This window comes from Psammomys obesus, unplaced genomic scaffold (assembly GCF_907164565.1).
Source record: "Psammomys obesus unplaced genomic scaffold, mPsaObe1.curated_primary_1811, whole genome shotgun sequence".
NCBI lineage: Eukaryota > Metazoa > Chordata > Mammalia > Rodentia > Muridae > Psammomys > Psammomys obesus.
In genome coordinates this window covers 10,286,606-10,303,629 of record NW_026594083.1, presented here as the reverse complement: position 1 = coordinate 10,303,629, position 17,024 = coordinate 10,286,606, and the positions used below count along the sequence as shown (strand labels likewise).

The window sequence follows — 17,024 nt, the reverse complement described above, 5'->3', positions numbered from 1 at the left end:
GGACTGGGGGATGGGCATAGGGGTAGAAGAGGAAGGGATGGCAGAATTGGGAGTGAACCAGGGAGGGGGCTACAGCTGGGATACAAAGAAAATAAATTGTAATAAATAAAAAAATAAATTAAAAAATTAGTATTATCTGGAAAAATATTAACATAGAGTTAGAAATCAGACAGAGGAAAGAAAACATCACTGGTATCCTATTGTTTTATGCTTTTATTACAGGTTAATATTCTAATCTACATATTCACATTTAATTTCTGACTATAGCTTGTACAATAATGGGAAATAACTTTAATGGCAAAACTTGAAACACACTTTTTAAAGGACATTTTCAAAGGACAAGATAGAAACAAACTTAACTGGCTTATACATTTCTGTAGACGATTTTTTAAGTATGTCATTTAGCTATTTTGTAATAAAAACCTCATTCATACCTATTTATAAAAAAAGGTGAATAAATAAAAACGACAGTTTTCAGAGTATTCACCTTCTAAATATAGCATGTCAGCAATTTTCTTTTCATGAATAAATTAAATTTTATCCAAGAAAATTATTTTAGTGAATCAATTTAGCTATTTTATTCTTATTAAAGTAGATGGGTTAAAAAAACTGCAAATGTAGTACAATGAAAGGTAGCTATTCTGACATGTAGACAACTGTGTTTGAAACTCAGAATTTCAAAACAGAAACATCACTATTCAACCTCGTATTAAAGTTATTCTTAAGTAAATTAAGGAAGTGCCTATGATTTACCAACCTCATTGCAAGGAAAGAAAACAAATGAAGAAAAAATAAGGAGTTGATCATACAGGTATAATAAATATCAAGTACTATTACGTAGAATATATTGAAACAAATAACTCACTCTGAACTCCATGGGAGCGTACTATTTTCCAGGTTTCTGATGCTACGTCTTTGACATCCACTTGATAGTGATGAATAGGCACACCTCCATGGGAGTCGGGTTTGTTGAAGGAGACCTTGGCTGTGGTCTGTGAGAGCTCAATAATCCTCACTCCGTGGGGACTAGAGGGCACATCTACAAAGGAAACAACCTGAACAATGAGGAGGGCTGTTACTAAGAATTATTTTGCTACTGAATCTGATATGAAGTGACATTTATTTTATATGCTTGCATAAGAATTGAGCTACTTAGTAAGTAGTAAAAAATATCACTTAACATATTCAAATTAAAAACCTTGTATATGTAAAGTTATCTATAATCTTGTGTTTTCTTGGGTGTAGTTCACACAATGATATAAATGGGTATTAAATCTAAGAGAAAAAAAACAAAAACGACTAACTAATTTCTATTATGACAGAAATATATCACCAAACATTTGGTTTTTGTTGAAGTGAATACAAACAAGTTTTTCCTTTCTCTCCGTGTGTGAGCATTTACAAGTCTGCATATATTAATTAAAAGTGGTGAAAATTATATTATTCTACTGTGGAGATAAGCTTTTCACTCTCCGCTACCATCTAACAGGATGTTGCCTGTGTGTTTGTCAGACATGATCTATGTTGTCTTTCTTAAGCTGGGGCACTCCAGAGCTGGATCTTTTATTATCGACATCGATTTTTAATGCAAAACCGCGATGACTGAAGCAACATGTTCTTCCACTTTCCTTAAGCACCACACTTCATTGTTTCCTGACATGATGTGTGAGTATGTTTTCCTAAATTCTCCTACTGTTTCAGCTTCTGAAGATTGGATATCCACGAACAATCAGGAGTCAATGACAATCGCTGTGAGCCAGCCTTCTCTTTGCAGATTCTAAAAATACACACTGCAGCACTGTGGCTTCAGAAGAAACTGATGTTTATAAACTCTTAATTTGCTCCCGTGTTAGGTCCCATCTTATAATACTTAGCATGTTTTACGTTCCTTTACCACAGAAATGAAAATTCCACATATTCCTTGCCCATGTTCATTTTGACTTGTAGATGAAAAGCAGATGTACACAGCTTTGTTTGCCAGAAGTGTTGAATCTCATTTTCTTGTTTTCTAAAAGGTTCACATGGAAACTGGCACATGAGACGTGCAGGAGGAGATCCACTGAGTATGAGGCATGCTGCAAGAGCAGTAGAGTGGGGGCTTGGTAGCAACATTTCTTCATTTCTAGTTAGTAGTTGCTGGCTGTGGACCGCGCTGAAGCTGCTTCAGTGTCTGAAAGCTAGATGATGACTAATGCATTTTCTTTCATTTGATTTTTTGATAAGTATTTGTAATCAGCTTATTTTATTTATGATAGCAATTGAAATCCTGTAGTCTGATTAAAGTCCAAAATGGTAAGTAGGTTGTAAGAAAAAAAAAAAAGAAACATGAAGACATACCATAGTAAAAGTCTTCAACAGCACCAATATAAAAAGTGTACTGATGGATTTTTTTCTAGTTATTTTTGAGCATCTCTCTCTTTTTTTTTAATTTCTAACAGGACATACACAGATTTAGTTTTTTCTTTGACTAATGATATGTTAGCAGTACTAGTACCTCTCATCCTTTAATGTTGAAACTTAACTATAGTTGTGAAAATATTAACATATGGGTTCTTTTATAACAAGGGGAGAGCTATGATGTATGTGAGTAGGAACTTTATAAAAGGAGCTATAAGTACCACATTTGCTCTTTATTCCATGTGAGGCATTATTTAGAGAAATGTTTGTGCAGCATGATCGCTCACAAGATAGTGTTAAGTCTCAGGTACTTTTGAAAAGGTACAGACAAACAGACAGACGGATGGATATCTTCATCACATCTCTCCCTTTATATCTCAGGGATTTATGGAGAAGGAAATACTTTAAGAGCAAAAAGTGGTGAATAGTACCAAGGAAAAAGTGTCTTCCAGACACAACAGTATTGCTGATGTATGAACTTACATAGATAATTGCAGCATGAATGAGGTTTTCAAAGGTAAAAGTCCAGTGAAGTCTTTGCACTGAGAGGTGCAAATGGCTAAGTGATTTCGTCCTTAACTGAGAAGCTATCTGAAATTGATATACACTGGCAAAGAAGAGAAAAATCTCTTAGTTTTAAGAGCTATATTAACCACATTTTATGGCTGACCCCATGACCAGGGGTAGTTAGCAAGCACAAAATTAATTTGATGGATTTTGTAGTCATTATGTCTATATGTGTTTGTTTGTTTATTTGTTTGTAATTTTTTTTTTTTTTTTACTCTTATTGGTCTTTTGGTCATATGTTTTAGTTTCCATTTTTGTTTGTTTTTGTGTGTGTGGATGTATGTTTTCTGGGTTTTGTGTTTTTTTTGGTAATTTAAAGAAAAAAAAGAAAAATACATAAATTTGGGTAAGTAGGGAAGTGGGTAGGGCCTGGGGAAAATTGGAGTGAAAAAGCGTGATCACAGATATTTCATGAAAACTATTTTAAAAAATAGGGCTGGTGAGATGGTTCACCAGTTAAGAGCACTGGCTGTTCTTCCAGAGGACCTCGAGTCAATTCCTGGTACCCATCTGGCAACACAGAACTGTCTGTAGCTCCAGCTCCATGAATCTGAGACCCTCACACAGACATAAGTGCAGGCAAAACCATGCACATAAATAAAATTATACAAAAAGGAAAAAAATAGATTAAGAAAAGTTGTGAACTTCAATGTAAGTAAAAAAAATACCCAGTCCATGTAAAGTATTTTAAATTTCAATATTTTCCTGGTTTTCAGCAACTTCAAAATTCAAAATAATTATGACATTGATATATTAATAGAATTTGATTACTTTTCTTCATGAAGGAGTTATACAAACTGGAAAATCATTTCTGATTTTTTGTGTTTATATATATTTTAAGTCCAATTACTCAAATTAGATATTTCCTTGTGTCTATTCCTGATCTCTAATATTTTCCATTAAAATGATCCTTTCTTTGGTAGTTAGGCAAATCTTGATATTCTCTTAAGTCATATGTGCACATACATATTTTTAAGTGGCGTCTCCTACTACAACTCATGAGTCAATAAAATATCACACAACAAATCCTTTATACATTAGGAAGGAATTGCAGAGAGCTGTCCATATCTATCATCTATCTATTGGTCTATCTTATCTATTTATCTAACAACCTATCATCTCTCCTTTATGTATTATATATCATCTTTTGTCTTTCTATACACCCATGTATTGCACTGAATAAAGATGCCTAGAGAAACTTCAAGAGAGCACTTGGCCACGCCACGTGTGGGGGTTACTTGAGTCTCTTGTAGTTGTTGTAGAATAAATGGGTCATTTTGCATTATGAATAAATATCTACAATCTTCAATCTTCTAGTTCTGTGAGCAAGACAGAATATAAACATATTTAAAGGGAATCTGTGGTCTGATCTTTCATTACTTCTTAAATTCACATTGCCAAACACTGGGCGGATCATAGAAGAAATTTCTGCAGTCCTCCAATAAATGCCTCATTTCAAAGCAGTTCTTACCCTTTCACAGCACAGAGCTTTTGTTGCCAATGTCACCTTGACCCATTTAGTCTTTCCCTTTTTACTGGCCCCATTTCTTCTTTTCTATTCAGTCCTAGTTCAAAAGCAGACATCTATCAGAAGCTTTTCCCAGGGACTCCAATCAGAAATCAATTTTATGTTGCCAAGTTTTTGATTTAACGTTCTATTGTAACTCATATGTATTGAACGCTAACTTAGGTTAAGACTGGGTGCCTTTCTTATTCATATTTTTATTCCTGTGATCCAGAAATGAATATTGTACCTAGGGGAATCTCTCCATGTATTTGTTGAGTGAGTAGCTAACTAGTGGCTAGAAACTGGTCAAACAGATTTCTTAAAAATACTGTTGTCAGTATGTGTGGTTTTTTTTTTTTACAGTATGATCATAAGCAAAACAAAATATTTTATGTTTAGTTATTGAATATGTCTGTTTGCTTCATGAATTATCTAAATAAATAGCAATGAGTACAGCTGCCAAGCTATTTTATGGAGAGAAACAATTGTCAAACTGAGTTTTTCAAACTCAAAATTTAACTTGTTTTATGGTACAATGCCACCTGATCACAAAGACCACTGAACTGACTATCATCCTCTGTCTACAAACCTCTCCTCAATAGACAAAGTTTAACCTCTAATCATGTCTCTGTTTTCCAAAGTGACTTTTAGAACTTTATTTATGACATAGATGAAAATATAGGTGGCAGTTTTATGATATTTGTGAATTAAATCAATCTTGGAAAGAGAACTGAAATATTGAATTTGACAGGGTCTCTATAGGTTAAAAAGATGAGTCAAATATAATGACTTAAACTTTAAAAGTGGTAAGTACAGGTCCTGAACTGAGGTTAGAAATCAATTGTGCAGTGCCAGAATCAGAGATTTCTTTCACTTAATAGCAAGAGAAAAAAATGTGAAATAAGGCCCTAGAAAGGAAAGAAAAAAAAAAGTGAAAAATGTTATTTATAAAAATTATTTTTTTAAATAATCAATGTCCTTTTCTATTTATCATACATTTACCCATGATATCAGATTTGTGTATAGCTAAAAATACATGGCCACACTAACATCCGCTGGAAAAAAATAGACAACTTTGAGTTATTGTAGCCTATTATAACATCTATCTTCTGCCTTTGAGCACTTGCTTTGCACTGGGTGCTTCGAAAGCACAAACTCGCATTGTCTTACATCAATCCATTTAGGTAGAGTTCTCAGTGTCTTTTGTGGCACATGGAAAAGAAACCTTCAGCCCCAAATTGAGGCGCCCGTTGTTTAGCTCCTGCTTACTACCCCGGAGACATGCTCCTGTTATGCTTCCTCAGACTGGATTCTCCTCAGTGCCCCTTTGATTGCTTCCCATAGGATCCCAGTATATTTTCTCACTGCGAGTGGTGTCGATATTGATTTAGGCATGTCAGATGCTTTTCAACTCTAAAGTATTTCTTGTGATGACAAATTAAAAATAATTTAAGAATATATCTATTGCATCATTTTCTCATGGAGGTTTCACACACCTTCTGTAGAAACCACTCATGCCTTTTGGGTGAATTACATGATTTAAAATAAAACTGACTTATTTATGAATGCTTTGATGTATGTATATTTTAAAGGGTTTTTTACATTATTTTAAATATAATTTTTTAAAGATGTGACAAACATGAGAAGAAATTAAATTTTAAAATAAGCTTCAAATATTAAATGAATTTTAAATGTTCAGTATTCACTATGTTAATTGTTTTATTTTGTAAGCCTTGGCTTACCCCTTCAAATAAATGCTTTGTGTTATGATTTATGAAACTATAACTATATGATTTTAGCTGCATGTAAAATTAGTTGATAAATACTTGCTAACTTAGGACTCTACTTCAGAATAGAATTATTTTGTGAATGTCGTATGTCACTGCCCTGTACTCACCTGCTAATTCAAGAATATACTCCTGAAATCTTGTGCCTATACGGTTTGTAGCAGTGCAGTTATATCGTCCAAAGTCATTGTCCGATGAAGGGGCAATCTAAAACAATCATCATAATAAAAATTACAATGCTAGCGCATACAGAGCATTCCAAAGGTTGAATCAAAGCTTCTTCTTGTGCATTTGTTCAGTTATTTTACATGCGACTCTCATAGAATGCTGCTTTTTATCCAGCAAGCATTGGTAAATAATGTAAACATTGTATTTCTTTTATTTTTTGATGTTTTAATATCATTACATCTTTTTTTCATTTCTTTTCTCCCCTCCAAACTGACCCACGTAACCACCTTGCTCTCTTTCTAATTGTGTCTTCTTTTTTTCATTAATTCTTTTCACATGCTTATATGTATATATAGCATAAATGGCACCTGTTCAGTCTATATAATACTAATATTTTAAACACAAAAATACACAAAACTAGTCAATTAAACTTAAAGTGATTCCTACTTTATCTCTCAGTTAATTAACGGAATCAATGTCTTCTTTTTGATATATCTATTCAGTGGCAAAATTATGTATCTTCTGATAAATAAAGCATAGAAAAAGGTTTGAAGAAATATATCTTGTAGACAATGCAAACTCAAAGCTACTGTAAACTTTAAAGGGTAAAGTTTCTACTAAAAGTAGGTTACACTTTTTTTATTTTTTATTATTTTTTTTGGGGGGGGGGGGGAGTCTAGTCTCATTCTGTATCCAATGTTGACCTGAAAATTAATAGTAGCTCAGGCTGTTCTTGAATTCTCAGTGATGCTCCTGATTCTGACTCTGAACACATATAAGCCACTTTGCCTAATTATGCTTTTTAACATTTATCTCCAGACCAGGATGATTTAAATTTTTCATAAAAGATATTTTGCAAGAAAACAATGCCTTGTGGAAATGCAATCAACAGGATTTTATAATCTGTAATAACTATTGGGTCCATTTTGTTTTCTTTTTCTTTCTTTCTTCTTTTCTTTCCATTTGTGTGAAAAAGACGGTCCCTCAGTTTCACACATTAAAAACAATAATTAAGTTAACATTCAGAGATTCAGCTGGTGAAAGGTGAGGACAACCCTGTAATTCTAATGTGCAGACATTCTTAAGCGTCAGCTCCTCAAAGATATTTGATGATGGTAATAAATAAAATTTTGAATTCCAGTAACTATTTAAAGAGAGATTATGCTCACAACAAATACTGCCCATCAATTCCAACCCTATCCTAAAAGAGAGAATACATGATATTTTGGTAGTGGAAAACTATTAACTAAAAGAACAATTTTGAGGTCTATTGAAGATAATTCCTCCGAACAAGTAGATATCAAGAATCTGTGTCATTCATTTCCTAGTTAGCTGTCCATATAAGGAAAGTTCATAGGCTTAACAGCTTAATGCTTAGATTTAACTCTTTTGAAAGTCCCTTGAAATGATTCAGAAATTCTTTATCTTACCATATGGCCTTTAGTAAGCCAGGCTAATTTAATTCTGTTAAAAATATACTAGTGAAGCCTTTTCTTATTCCACAGTCATATGAGGAAGCTATTAGTACATTCTACAAGGAAGACAATGTTTATATCATCAGTATAACATGGAAGCAAGTAGTAGCCACAGTATTCATTGGGACTACATCACAGTTCTTTGTTTTTTTTGTTTTGAACATGAATGCTTTATAATAAAGACATTCCATTTGGAGCTATTTTCAAAAGGCTCAGCTAAAGAACTAGAAACTGGATGGATGCTGAATTGAGAACTTAACAGAAGACAAAATACTGAATTCATAGGCCCTCCCTCTCCAGGAACAAGGCACTCAAGAAGCTCCCTATCAGTGGACTAGGGAAGCAACTTAGAGAGGGAGAGAGAGAAAGGGTGGGACTGGGAGGAGAGGGATGGGGCTACAACCAGGATGCAAATAAATAAATTGTAATAAAAATTAAAAACTAAAAGAAGCACAGGTTTTAAAGTTTACCACAAGTTATTTCTTTATTATGTTATGCTGAACAAATACAGAAGTCACATAACAGCACAGATTGAAAGAAATGGAAAAAATAAAGAAATCAGGGAAAAAGACATGCAAGAAAGAAAATAAGGAAACAAGCAAGGGAGGTAGAATTAATCGAGCCAATTCAAAGCCTGTGTTCTTACAAAGCAATATAGACCTCTCATCTGACAAGGTTTTTACAAGAAATTCAGTGTGATGTTTGGTTTTGACTATTCTAGATTTAGAAAAACCTACAGTGTCCCTGTTGGCATATTTCTTAAGAGGACTGGCAAGATCCACTAAGCACCATCCTACTGGTAGAGGAGAAGGACTTCTTCTATCAGTGGACTAGGGAAGGGACACAGAGGGGGAAGAGGGAGGGAGCATAAGATAGGGAGGAGATGAGGGAGGGGTACAGCCAGGCTACAAAGTGAATAAATTGTAATAAATAAATAATAATAAAGAAAAAATATAAAAGGAAAAAGCTACCCAGTGCCAACAATCTCTTGCTTACTGCTTCTTATCTAACATAAAAGGACTTCTCCACTACAACATCTTGTTTTTGTAATGCTTTGCCCAAGTGTATGGGACCAAGCCACTACAACTTAACAGTCTGTACCAAAATAAATCTTTCTTATGTTCTTTTTTTCTTTAATTTAATGATAAGGTTAGAAAAGTAATGATCTAGACAAGTGGAAGATTAAAAAAAAAAAAAAAAACAACTTTACAAAACTTAAGGAGAAATAACCAAGGTATACTATCAAATATCAAGTAAAATTTTAAATATTTGCAAAATGTATATAAACACTGATATCTGCTTTATTTAGGAATTTGTCCTAGAATTGCACTTTATTAACCAACTGATAGCTTTTATATGCAAGTTAAAAAATAGTTGTTATGAACAAATAATGAGTGGAGTCATCAATATTATTTCTTTAATTTATGTTTATTAATTACAGTTTATTCAATTTGTAATCCCAGCTGTAGCCTCCTCCCTCATCTCCTCTCAATTCATATCTCCCCCCTCATCTCTTCCCATGCCCCTCCCCCAATCCACTGAAAGGGAGGTCCTCCTCCTCTTATCTCTTGCCCTAGCCTATCAGGCCTCATCTGCATTGTTTTCCTTTGTGGACTACTAAGGCCGTCCCCCTTAGGGGGAAGTGATCAAGGAGCCAGCCACTGAGGTCATGTCAGAGAGAGTCCCTGTTCCCATTACTAGGGAACCCATTTGGACAAATGACGTGCAAAAGGCTACTTCTGTGCAAGGGTTCTAGCTTATCTCCATTCATGGTCCTTGGTTGGAGTATCAGTCTCAGAAAAAAACCTCTGCCCAGCTTTTTTGGTCTGTGCTCTCCTTGTGGAGCTCCTGTCCCCTCCAGGTCTTTTTATCTCCCACTTCTTTCATAAGATTCCCTGCACTCTGCACAATATTTGGCTATGAGTCTCAGCATCTGCTTTGACATTCTGCTGGGTAGAGTCTTTCAGAGGTCCTCTCTGGTAGGCTCCTGTCCTGTTCCCTGTTTTCTCCCTCTTCCAATGTCCATCCCATTTGCTTTTCTGTTTTTTTTTTTTTAATTTTTATTTTTCTTTTTAGTTACAATTTGTTAACTCTGTGTCCCAGCTGTATTCCGCTCCCTCATTCCCTCCCCCTCCCCAACTCCCTCCCTGGTCTCCTCCCTGCCCCTTTCCAAGTCCACTGATAGGGGAGGACCTCCTCCCCTTTCATTTGACCCTGTTTTATCAGGTATCTTCAAAGCTGGCTGCAAAGTCCTCCTCTGTGGCCTAACAGGACTGCTCCTCCCCCGGGGGGGGGGGGAGGTCAAACAGCCTGCCCTTGAGTTCCTGTTAGAAATAGTCCTTGTTCCCCTTACTTTGGAAAACTACTTGGTTACTGAGCTACCACGGGCCACATCCCAGCAGAAGTTCTAGGTTATATCCATAGATGGTTCTTGGTTGAGTGTCAGTCTCAGAAAAGACCCTGTGCCCCGATATATTTGGTACTTGTAGAGCTCCTATCCTTTCCATATCATACTAACTCCCCTTCTTTCATATGATTCTGAATGAGGAATGATATCTGACTTTTAAAACCTAAGAATTTTTTCAAGTCGCCATGTTTATTATAATATAATTCTTCACATTAAAGAAGTAAATTCATAAAAATACTTTCAGATATATGAACACAGATCATATCTTTTATAATAAAAAGATATTCAAACTCAATATTATTTTTAATTAAATGTGTGATTTATATAACTATTTCAAAGTGTTGTTATAGGAATTTAATTACTTCTAATTTATCATAATAAATAACTGCTAAAATTTGCTTATTGATATGTACATAAAGGCTTACCTCTAGTATCATCTTTCTTCCTACACTGTATGTTTTTAAGTGAGTGGTATTTTTAGCTGGTAAGAGCAATTTCTCTCTTCTCCAATGGATTGATGCAGGTGGATTTGCTTTCACATCACAACTTATATTGATTGGATTTCCTTCCCAAGAGTAATACATTGTCTGATTTGAAACAAATTTAGGAGCATCTGTAAAACAATAATATATAAATAGGCATTATAATGACACCATTTAATTAGTGCACACATTACTAATTTTTCCTTGCCTATATTAAGCATTCACATTAAGAAACAGAGAGATAGCTCAGTGAATAAGGGCAATGGCTTTTCTTCCTGAGGACATCGGGTAATTCCCAGAACCTACAAATATCTCCCAACCTTTAACCATTTCAGTTCTACAAAATCAGATACCCTCAACAGACAGTGGACACATGTAATGCACAGTCATGCATTCAGAAACATAAGTTAATAAAATATTTTAAAACAATTTATGACAAATTTAATTTTGTAACTTTTATATAATATTAGTGCTCATGAGCACTTACGAAATTTGCATGTTTACATAAAGTTAAGAGTTCAAATAAAGAGGTTGAATTATAAAAATAAAAACAAAATTCATATTAATATTCTGACAAAAAATTAATTGGTCAGCAATAAAGAATAAACATTGTACCAGTATTTCTGGTTGCATCCATAATGTGGAATTTAGAATGACAGTTTAGAATTTGTTTATCAAAAATCAATGATTCTGTTATCGTTATTTAATTTTTTCTGTAGTCACAATTTTCTCAGACATTGTTCAGCATGTGACAAATGTTAATGTACAGGACAAGATCCACATTGTTCAAGCTTTCTCCACACATTCCTCTGTTAATTCTAGTGCTATTACCCTATTGGTGGTTCCTGTAAAAATAAATTAATGGACTTAAAATACTTTTATATTTACTTTAAAGACTATGTAGTGTTCCATTCTGTGCCTAGTTTATCACACCTAATCTAGGTGGAAGAAATATATCCATTCATGTATTTACCAGACTTCATTCACAAGGTAATTGAACAGATAGTTGCTTCTGTCTTCTGGCCATGCAAATTTTGTTGGCATGTATTGGGAGAGAACTTAGAAGTCATCTCTCCACTCGGGTTTCACATTCTATTAGTGTACATAGAGAAGTGAACTAGCTATATCACATTTTTCCCCAGTAGTAAACGGTTTTCATGATATCCCCTATTCCTTATGTCTTTCATCTCAAACCAGCAATTTTGTGAAATTTTGGTATTATTTATTCATACAGAGTTAACCTGGTTACTTTTTGAGGTTTAGATTTATAGTTTCCTAAATTATGGTGACCATGTATCTTTTAAATATGTGTTGATTTAAGTCCTATTTCCTTTTTCAAAATGAGATTAGTTTATTATTTTCTGTTAAACAGTTTTGTTTGTTCCTTACGCATTATATATTTTTTCCATTGATGTGTGATTTTCTCCAAATTAGTAGTTGACCTTCACTCTGCTGTTTCTTTCATTGTGTGGAACCTTTTAAATTACCTGTAATCTCATTTGTTACCCTCTTGCTTTTTCATGTTTAATTTAGGATTTCATCTAAATACACCAGTGCCAAAGCATTCTCTGTTTGTCATAACAGCTTCAGTTATACTTAAGTCTTTAAATATTTTACTAATTATTAATTAATAATAATAATTATTATTATTAATTATTAATTTGCTCTTTGGAAGTTTCACAAACTTATGTGCTGCACCCTGACTACTGCATTCTCTACTTCTCCTTGCTGTATTCTCCTCTTCCTTACAGACATCTTTTTCACAGTCATGATTATTCATTTTTCTTTGAAACCCATTCATTTTAGTGAGGGTTATTTGTGAACTAAATAAAGGGTGTGAAGAAATCTACTGGAATGTGGTAAGCTCAGTAGTGAATATAATACTGAAGAAAATGACTCTCCCTCACTCTGCACCTATCAACAGCTAATATTCTAGCAGTAAGAGGTAGGGCTTCTTGAGCACCTCTTCCATTCATGCCATGTTGTTGATGGGGTTAGCATCATGCACACCAATATCAGCTATTCAATATTATGTGCTCATGATTGCAGAAGTCATTTCAAACCTCGAATTTGTTTTGGAAAAGAGACATAGCACTTTTACATAATTGTTATGCATATGTATATTGAGTTTCTAGTACAATTTATCGCAAACACTGTCATTTTTCCAGTAAGTGAATATTCTAACAGTTTTACTAAAATCAATTTGGTGTAATTATAGGCTCTATATTCTAATAAACTCACATGCACATCCAGAGACATGCATAAACATATACATATATATGTTTAATGGAGAAATCATGTCATTTTATTAATAGGGTACTGAAATATATCACGCACTGGTCAAAACTGCTCAAATTATATAAACAACTGACAAGGGCTAGAGAGGAAAGGAGAAGAAGGCATTCACAGATAATTCTAGTGCAACTGCACCTCTTTCAGTGTGGAAAGTTCTCAAGAGGCTACGAATCTACCGTATGACTCATGGGTATCACTCCTGGGTGTATGCCCAAAGACGTCAGCACCCTACGCCACAGGTCTCAGATATGCTCCTTGCTAATCTATTCACAACAGCTAGGAAATAAAAACAGCTTAAATGTTCTTCAACCGAAAAAGGGATGATGGAAACGTGGAACACATATACTCTAGGAGCGCAATGTCTTTAAATGTGAGTGTATAATTTGGAGAAACCACAGAAACAAGAAAAGGAAAAAAAAAGATCATGAAGGAAGGAAGCACCAGAGGTAGGGATAGAATGGCATAAGTCATGTAAACAGTCAAATGGGAAAAGGGAGTCTGGAGGATTAATCGAAGGGAAGGGAAGTCAATACAGGAAGAAAAGCAGAGGAGGAAACGGCACTAAGGACATATTTTATTTTCTTTCAACAAGTATTATGCAGATATAAGTAGTGTCTGTGAGTGATGCGCACACACAGGTATACATGCAGTTTAAACGAAATTATCCATTGGGTCGACGGTGCTCACCCCCGGGACCTGATGGTAAATCTGTCATGCTGAAGATGTCATTCTCCTTAAATACAGGATTTAAAGGCGCTGGGTTCCACTTGGCTTGGAAGCTTCTTCTCTGAGCACTAAGTTTCATAACAATAGCAGGTGCTATTCAAGCATCTGAGGAAAGAAGCAACCAGCAGTCCTACCCAGGAGCAACGTCAATGAACCACATCAATGATAAACATGGCATGGTAATCCTAGGAGCTGTAACGGCACTCACATTTTTGTGGTAGCCAACAGCTATCCTATTGAATTTAAAGCAGAGTCAGGAAGATGGAAATCATGCCTGGTACTGGAAATCTAGCCAACCAACCCAGAGTAATGAGACACATATCTTAGAGGAGAACCTCTTATCACCACCCTTTATCTAAATCAGTGTAATTTGTAACTGTACACTAAAATTTACCCTTATACCCACAGGTAAATGTAGCTCTCAGTATTTTTTGCAACAGATGGAGACCATTATAGAAAACCACAACTGGTCAAAGTGACAGATTGCATCCTTCTATAGAAAAGACAACTAGTTTTTCAGCGTTTAAATATACCACATTTTTTATATGCAGACAGCCTTTTAGGGACACTCAGGTTGATTCTATAGTTTGACTGGTATAAATAATACACATAATTTTAACACATGTATTTCTTTTCCTGTGGCAGTACACCTTGAAGTAGAACAGCTACATCACACAGTAGTTCTACTCTTAACTTTGGAGGCGATTTCAGTATGTCGTTTCCCGTGATAAATGTCCTACAAAATACAGTACTTCTAAGAGTATGTTAGAAAACTCCTTTATTCACATCCTTAAATTTACCTGTTATCTTTCTTATAATAACAGAGATAATTTGATAATTTGATAATTTGATAATCTAACTGCAATTTTCATTTATATTTCTAAATAATTAGAGATACTGAAAACCTTTAGGAATATCATTGGTTACGTACATGTATTCTTTTGTTGTCCAATTACATTTAATCAGGCTGTTTTCTTGTGATAACGAATTGTTGCTAGGTTCTACTGAAAGATTCGTGATGATGATCTAGGAGACATGACAATCTTAGCAGCACTGCACTAAGGGTCAAAATCAAAGGGTCAAAAACATGTAAAATACTGACGTATATGCTCCTGGGGAATACTCTTTTAGATTTGTTATATATTGTCATAACTATTTATTTTTATTCTGCCTTGTATCATGTAATTAGTTTGGGTTTAGCACAAAATCACAAGAACTGAACAATGATTTCTATTAAAGAAATGTACAGTATCAATTGTAAAGAATTATTTAAAAATGATTGCTTCCCCTAGGTACAAATTATGAATATTTTAAAATTAGGTATAAATAGTTAACTTTTCCTGTGTAGACATGTTTTCAACACTTAATGTCTCATAACTTAAAAATAGGTGACAACATATTCATGAATGTTGTGATAGAAAATTACATTTTAAGTCAGACATTGACATTGTCATCCTTAAGGATTCAATCACTTTTTAATTAAAATATAGTATATCATTTTCCCCTTCTCTCTACTCCAATCATTTCCAAATAAATCCCCATCTTGTCCTCCGTAATTGAAGTTCTTTTTGTTAATGTTACAAGTATAAATCATGGAAAAGTATATGACTAAAACCTGCCTTGTTTATTTACTGTTGCTCTATGTGATTTGAGAGCTAGCTACTGAATATTGGATAACCAAATGTGGGGCTACTCCCTAGGAGACATGATTTCCATAGTGCTCAGAATTACTTAATCACATATATTTGTTTGTCCAGAGCTAGAGAGCAATGAGATTACTGCCTTCCTCTTTCCTGGTTAGAGCACTTATTCATGTTGTACTTCACCAGGCCTAATTTTGTCACCATACTCTGAAGGATTTATGGGTGACACTTCTCTGTTATTTCTGAGATAAAACTCACAGCCGCTTTCCTGATTCTCTGGCGCTTAGTTTTCTCCCATTTCTTCAATGATGTTCCCTGAGATTTACATGCAGGAGCTTATTTTGTAGATGGATCATATGAGTCTGGGAGTGCTGTCACCACTGGACCCTTGGCTCTCGATGGTATAAAAGTAGGCTGAACAAATTATGTGGAGAAAGGCAGTGAGAAGCATTCCTCCATGGCATCTTACTCAGTCAGTTATTCACAGAAACTCTGGAGGTTCCTGTGTTGATTTTTGCTTTGTGTCGCCATCATGATGGACTATAAATTCTAAGACAAAACCTTGCCTCTCTAGGGTGCTTTTGGTCAGGGTGTTTTCTTAAAGCAAAAAAAAAAAAAAACAAACAAACAAACAACAACAAAAAACAAAAACAAAACAAAACAAAAAAAACCTTTACAACAATATTCAGAATTTTCTAAAAAGATAATTCAGGTATTTTCAGCAAAAATGCTTTGAGAATACATATATATTAATAATTTAGTTTGCTTCCTTTCTATCATATCCTCATTAAAATATCACATTATTTCTTATAAATACACACAACAAAAAAGAATCTGGAATGCCCAATAGTTTTACTAATTAAAACTATTTGTTATGCCAGGCAATGGTGGCACATGCCTTTAATCCCAATACATCAGAGGCAGAAGCAAGCAGATCTCTGAGTTTGAGGCCAGTCTGGTCTATAGAATGAGTTCCTGAAAAGCCAGGGATACACAGAGAAACCTTATCCCCCAAACCAAAAACAAATATATCTTTATTAAGTTACATTGATCTGATTAAACCATTTCAGAATTCCCTAAAATCTACGTATTCTGTAATAGAGGACAAATGAGATTAGTACACCTTTAAAAAGACCTATGGAAATGAAATGAGTTTTGGTATAAATGACAAAGCACTGAAAAATAAAGAAAGCAATGATTTTTGGAAAGTTAACAAACTTGGGTTAGTGTTAAATATGTCAGATTTCTAAAATTCTTCCTCTAAACAGAATTTGAATGGGAAATAATATAGTGGTTCTTATAGGAATAACATTAATTACCTAAGACTCTAAAAATATGGAAGAGTGTACCCATTGGTTATCCAATCCCAAATGGTCAACCCTGAAAGCATGCATACAAGTAACAATATACAAACTAAACATGGTGCCTTTGTGTTTTTAAGAATATATATGTAGAACCCCTGCTTGGATGTAGCCCATGGTAGCTCAGTATTCAAGTGGGTTTCCCTAGTAAGGGGAACAGGGACTATTTCTGAAATGAACTCAATGACTGGCTCCTTTACCTTCCCCTA

General features: G+C 34.4%; 1 protein-coding gene across 1 annotated transcript in view; it reads right to left on the bottom strand.

The window, feature by feature from the left end:
• The window catches only part of Ncam2 (neural cell adhesion molecule 2), a 319,248-nt gene that overhangs the window by 86,745 nt on the left and 215,479 nt on the right, over positions 1-17,024 (bottom strand). Inside the window, exons 10-12 of the mRNA XM_055617845.1 lie at positions 10,734-10,921; positions 6,369-6,465; positions 866-1,039 (exon numbers count right to left, since the gene is read on the bottom strand). Coding sequence (XP_055473820.1) covers positions 866-1,039; positions 6,369-6,465; positions 10,734-10,921 — 459 coding nt within the window. The remainder of the gene's footprint in view (positions 1-865; positions 1,040-6,368; positions 6,466-10,733; positions 10,922-17,024) is intronic.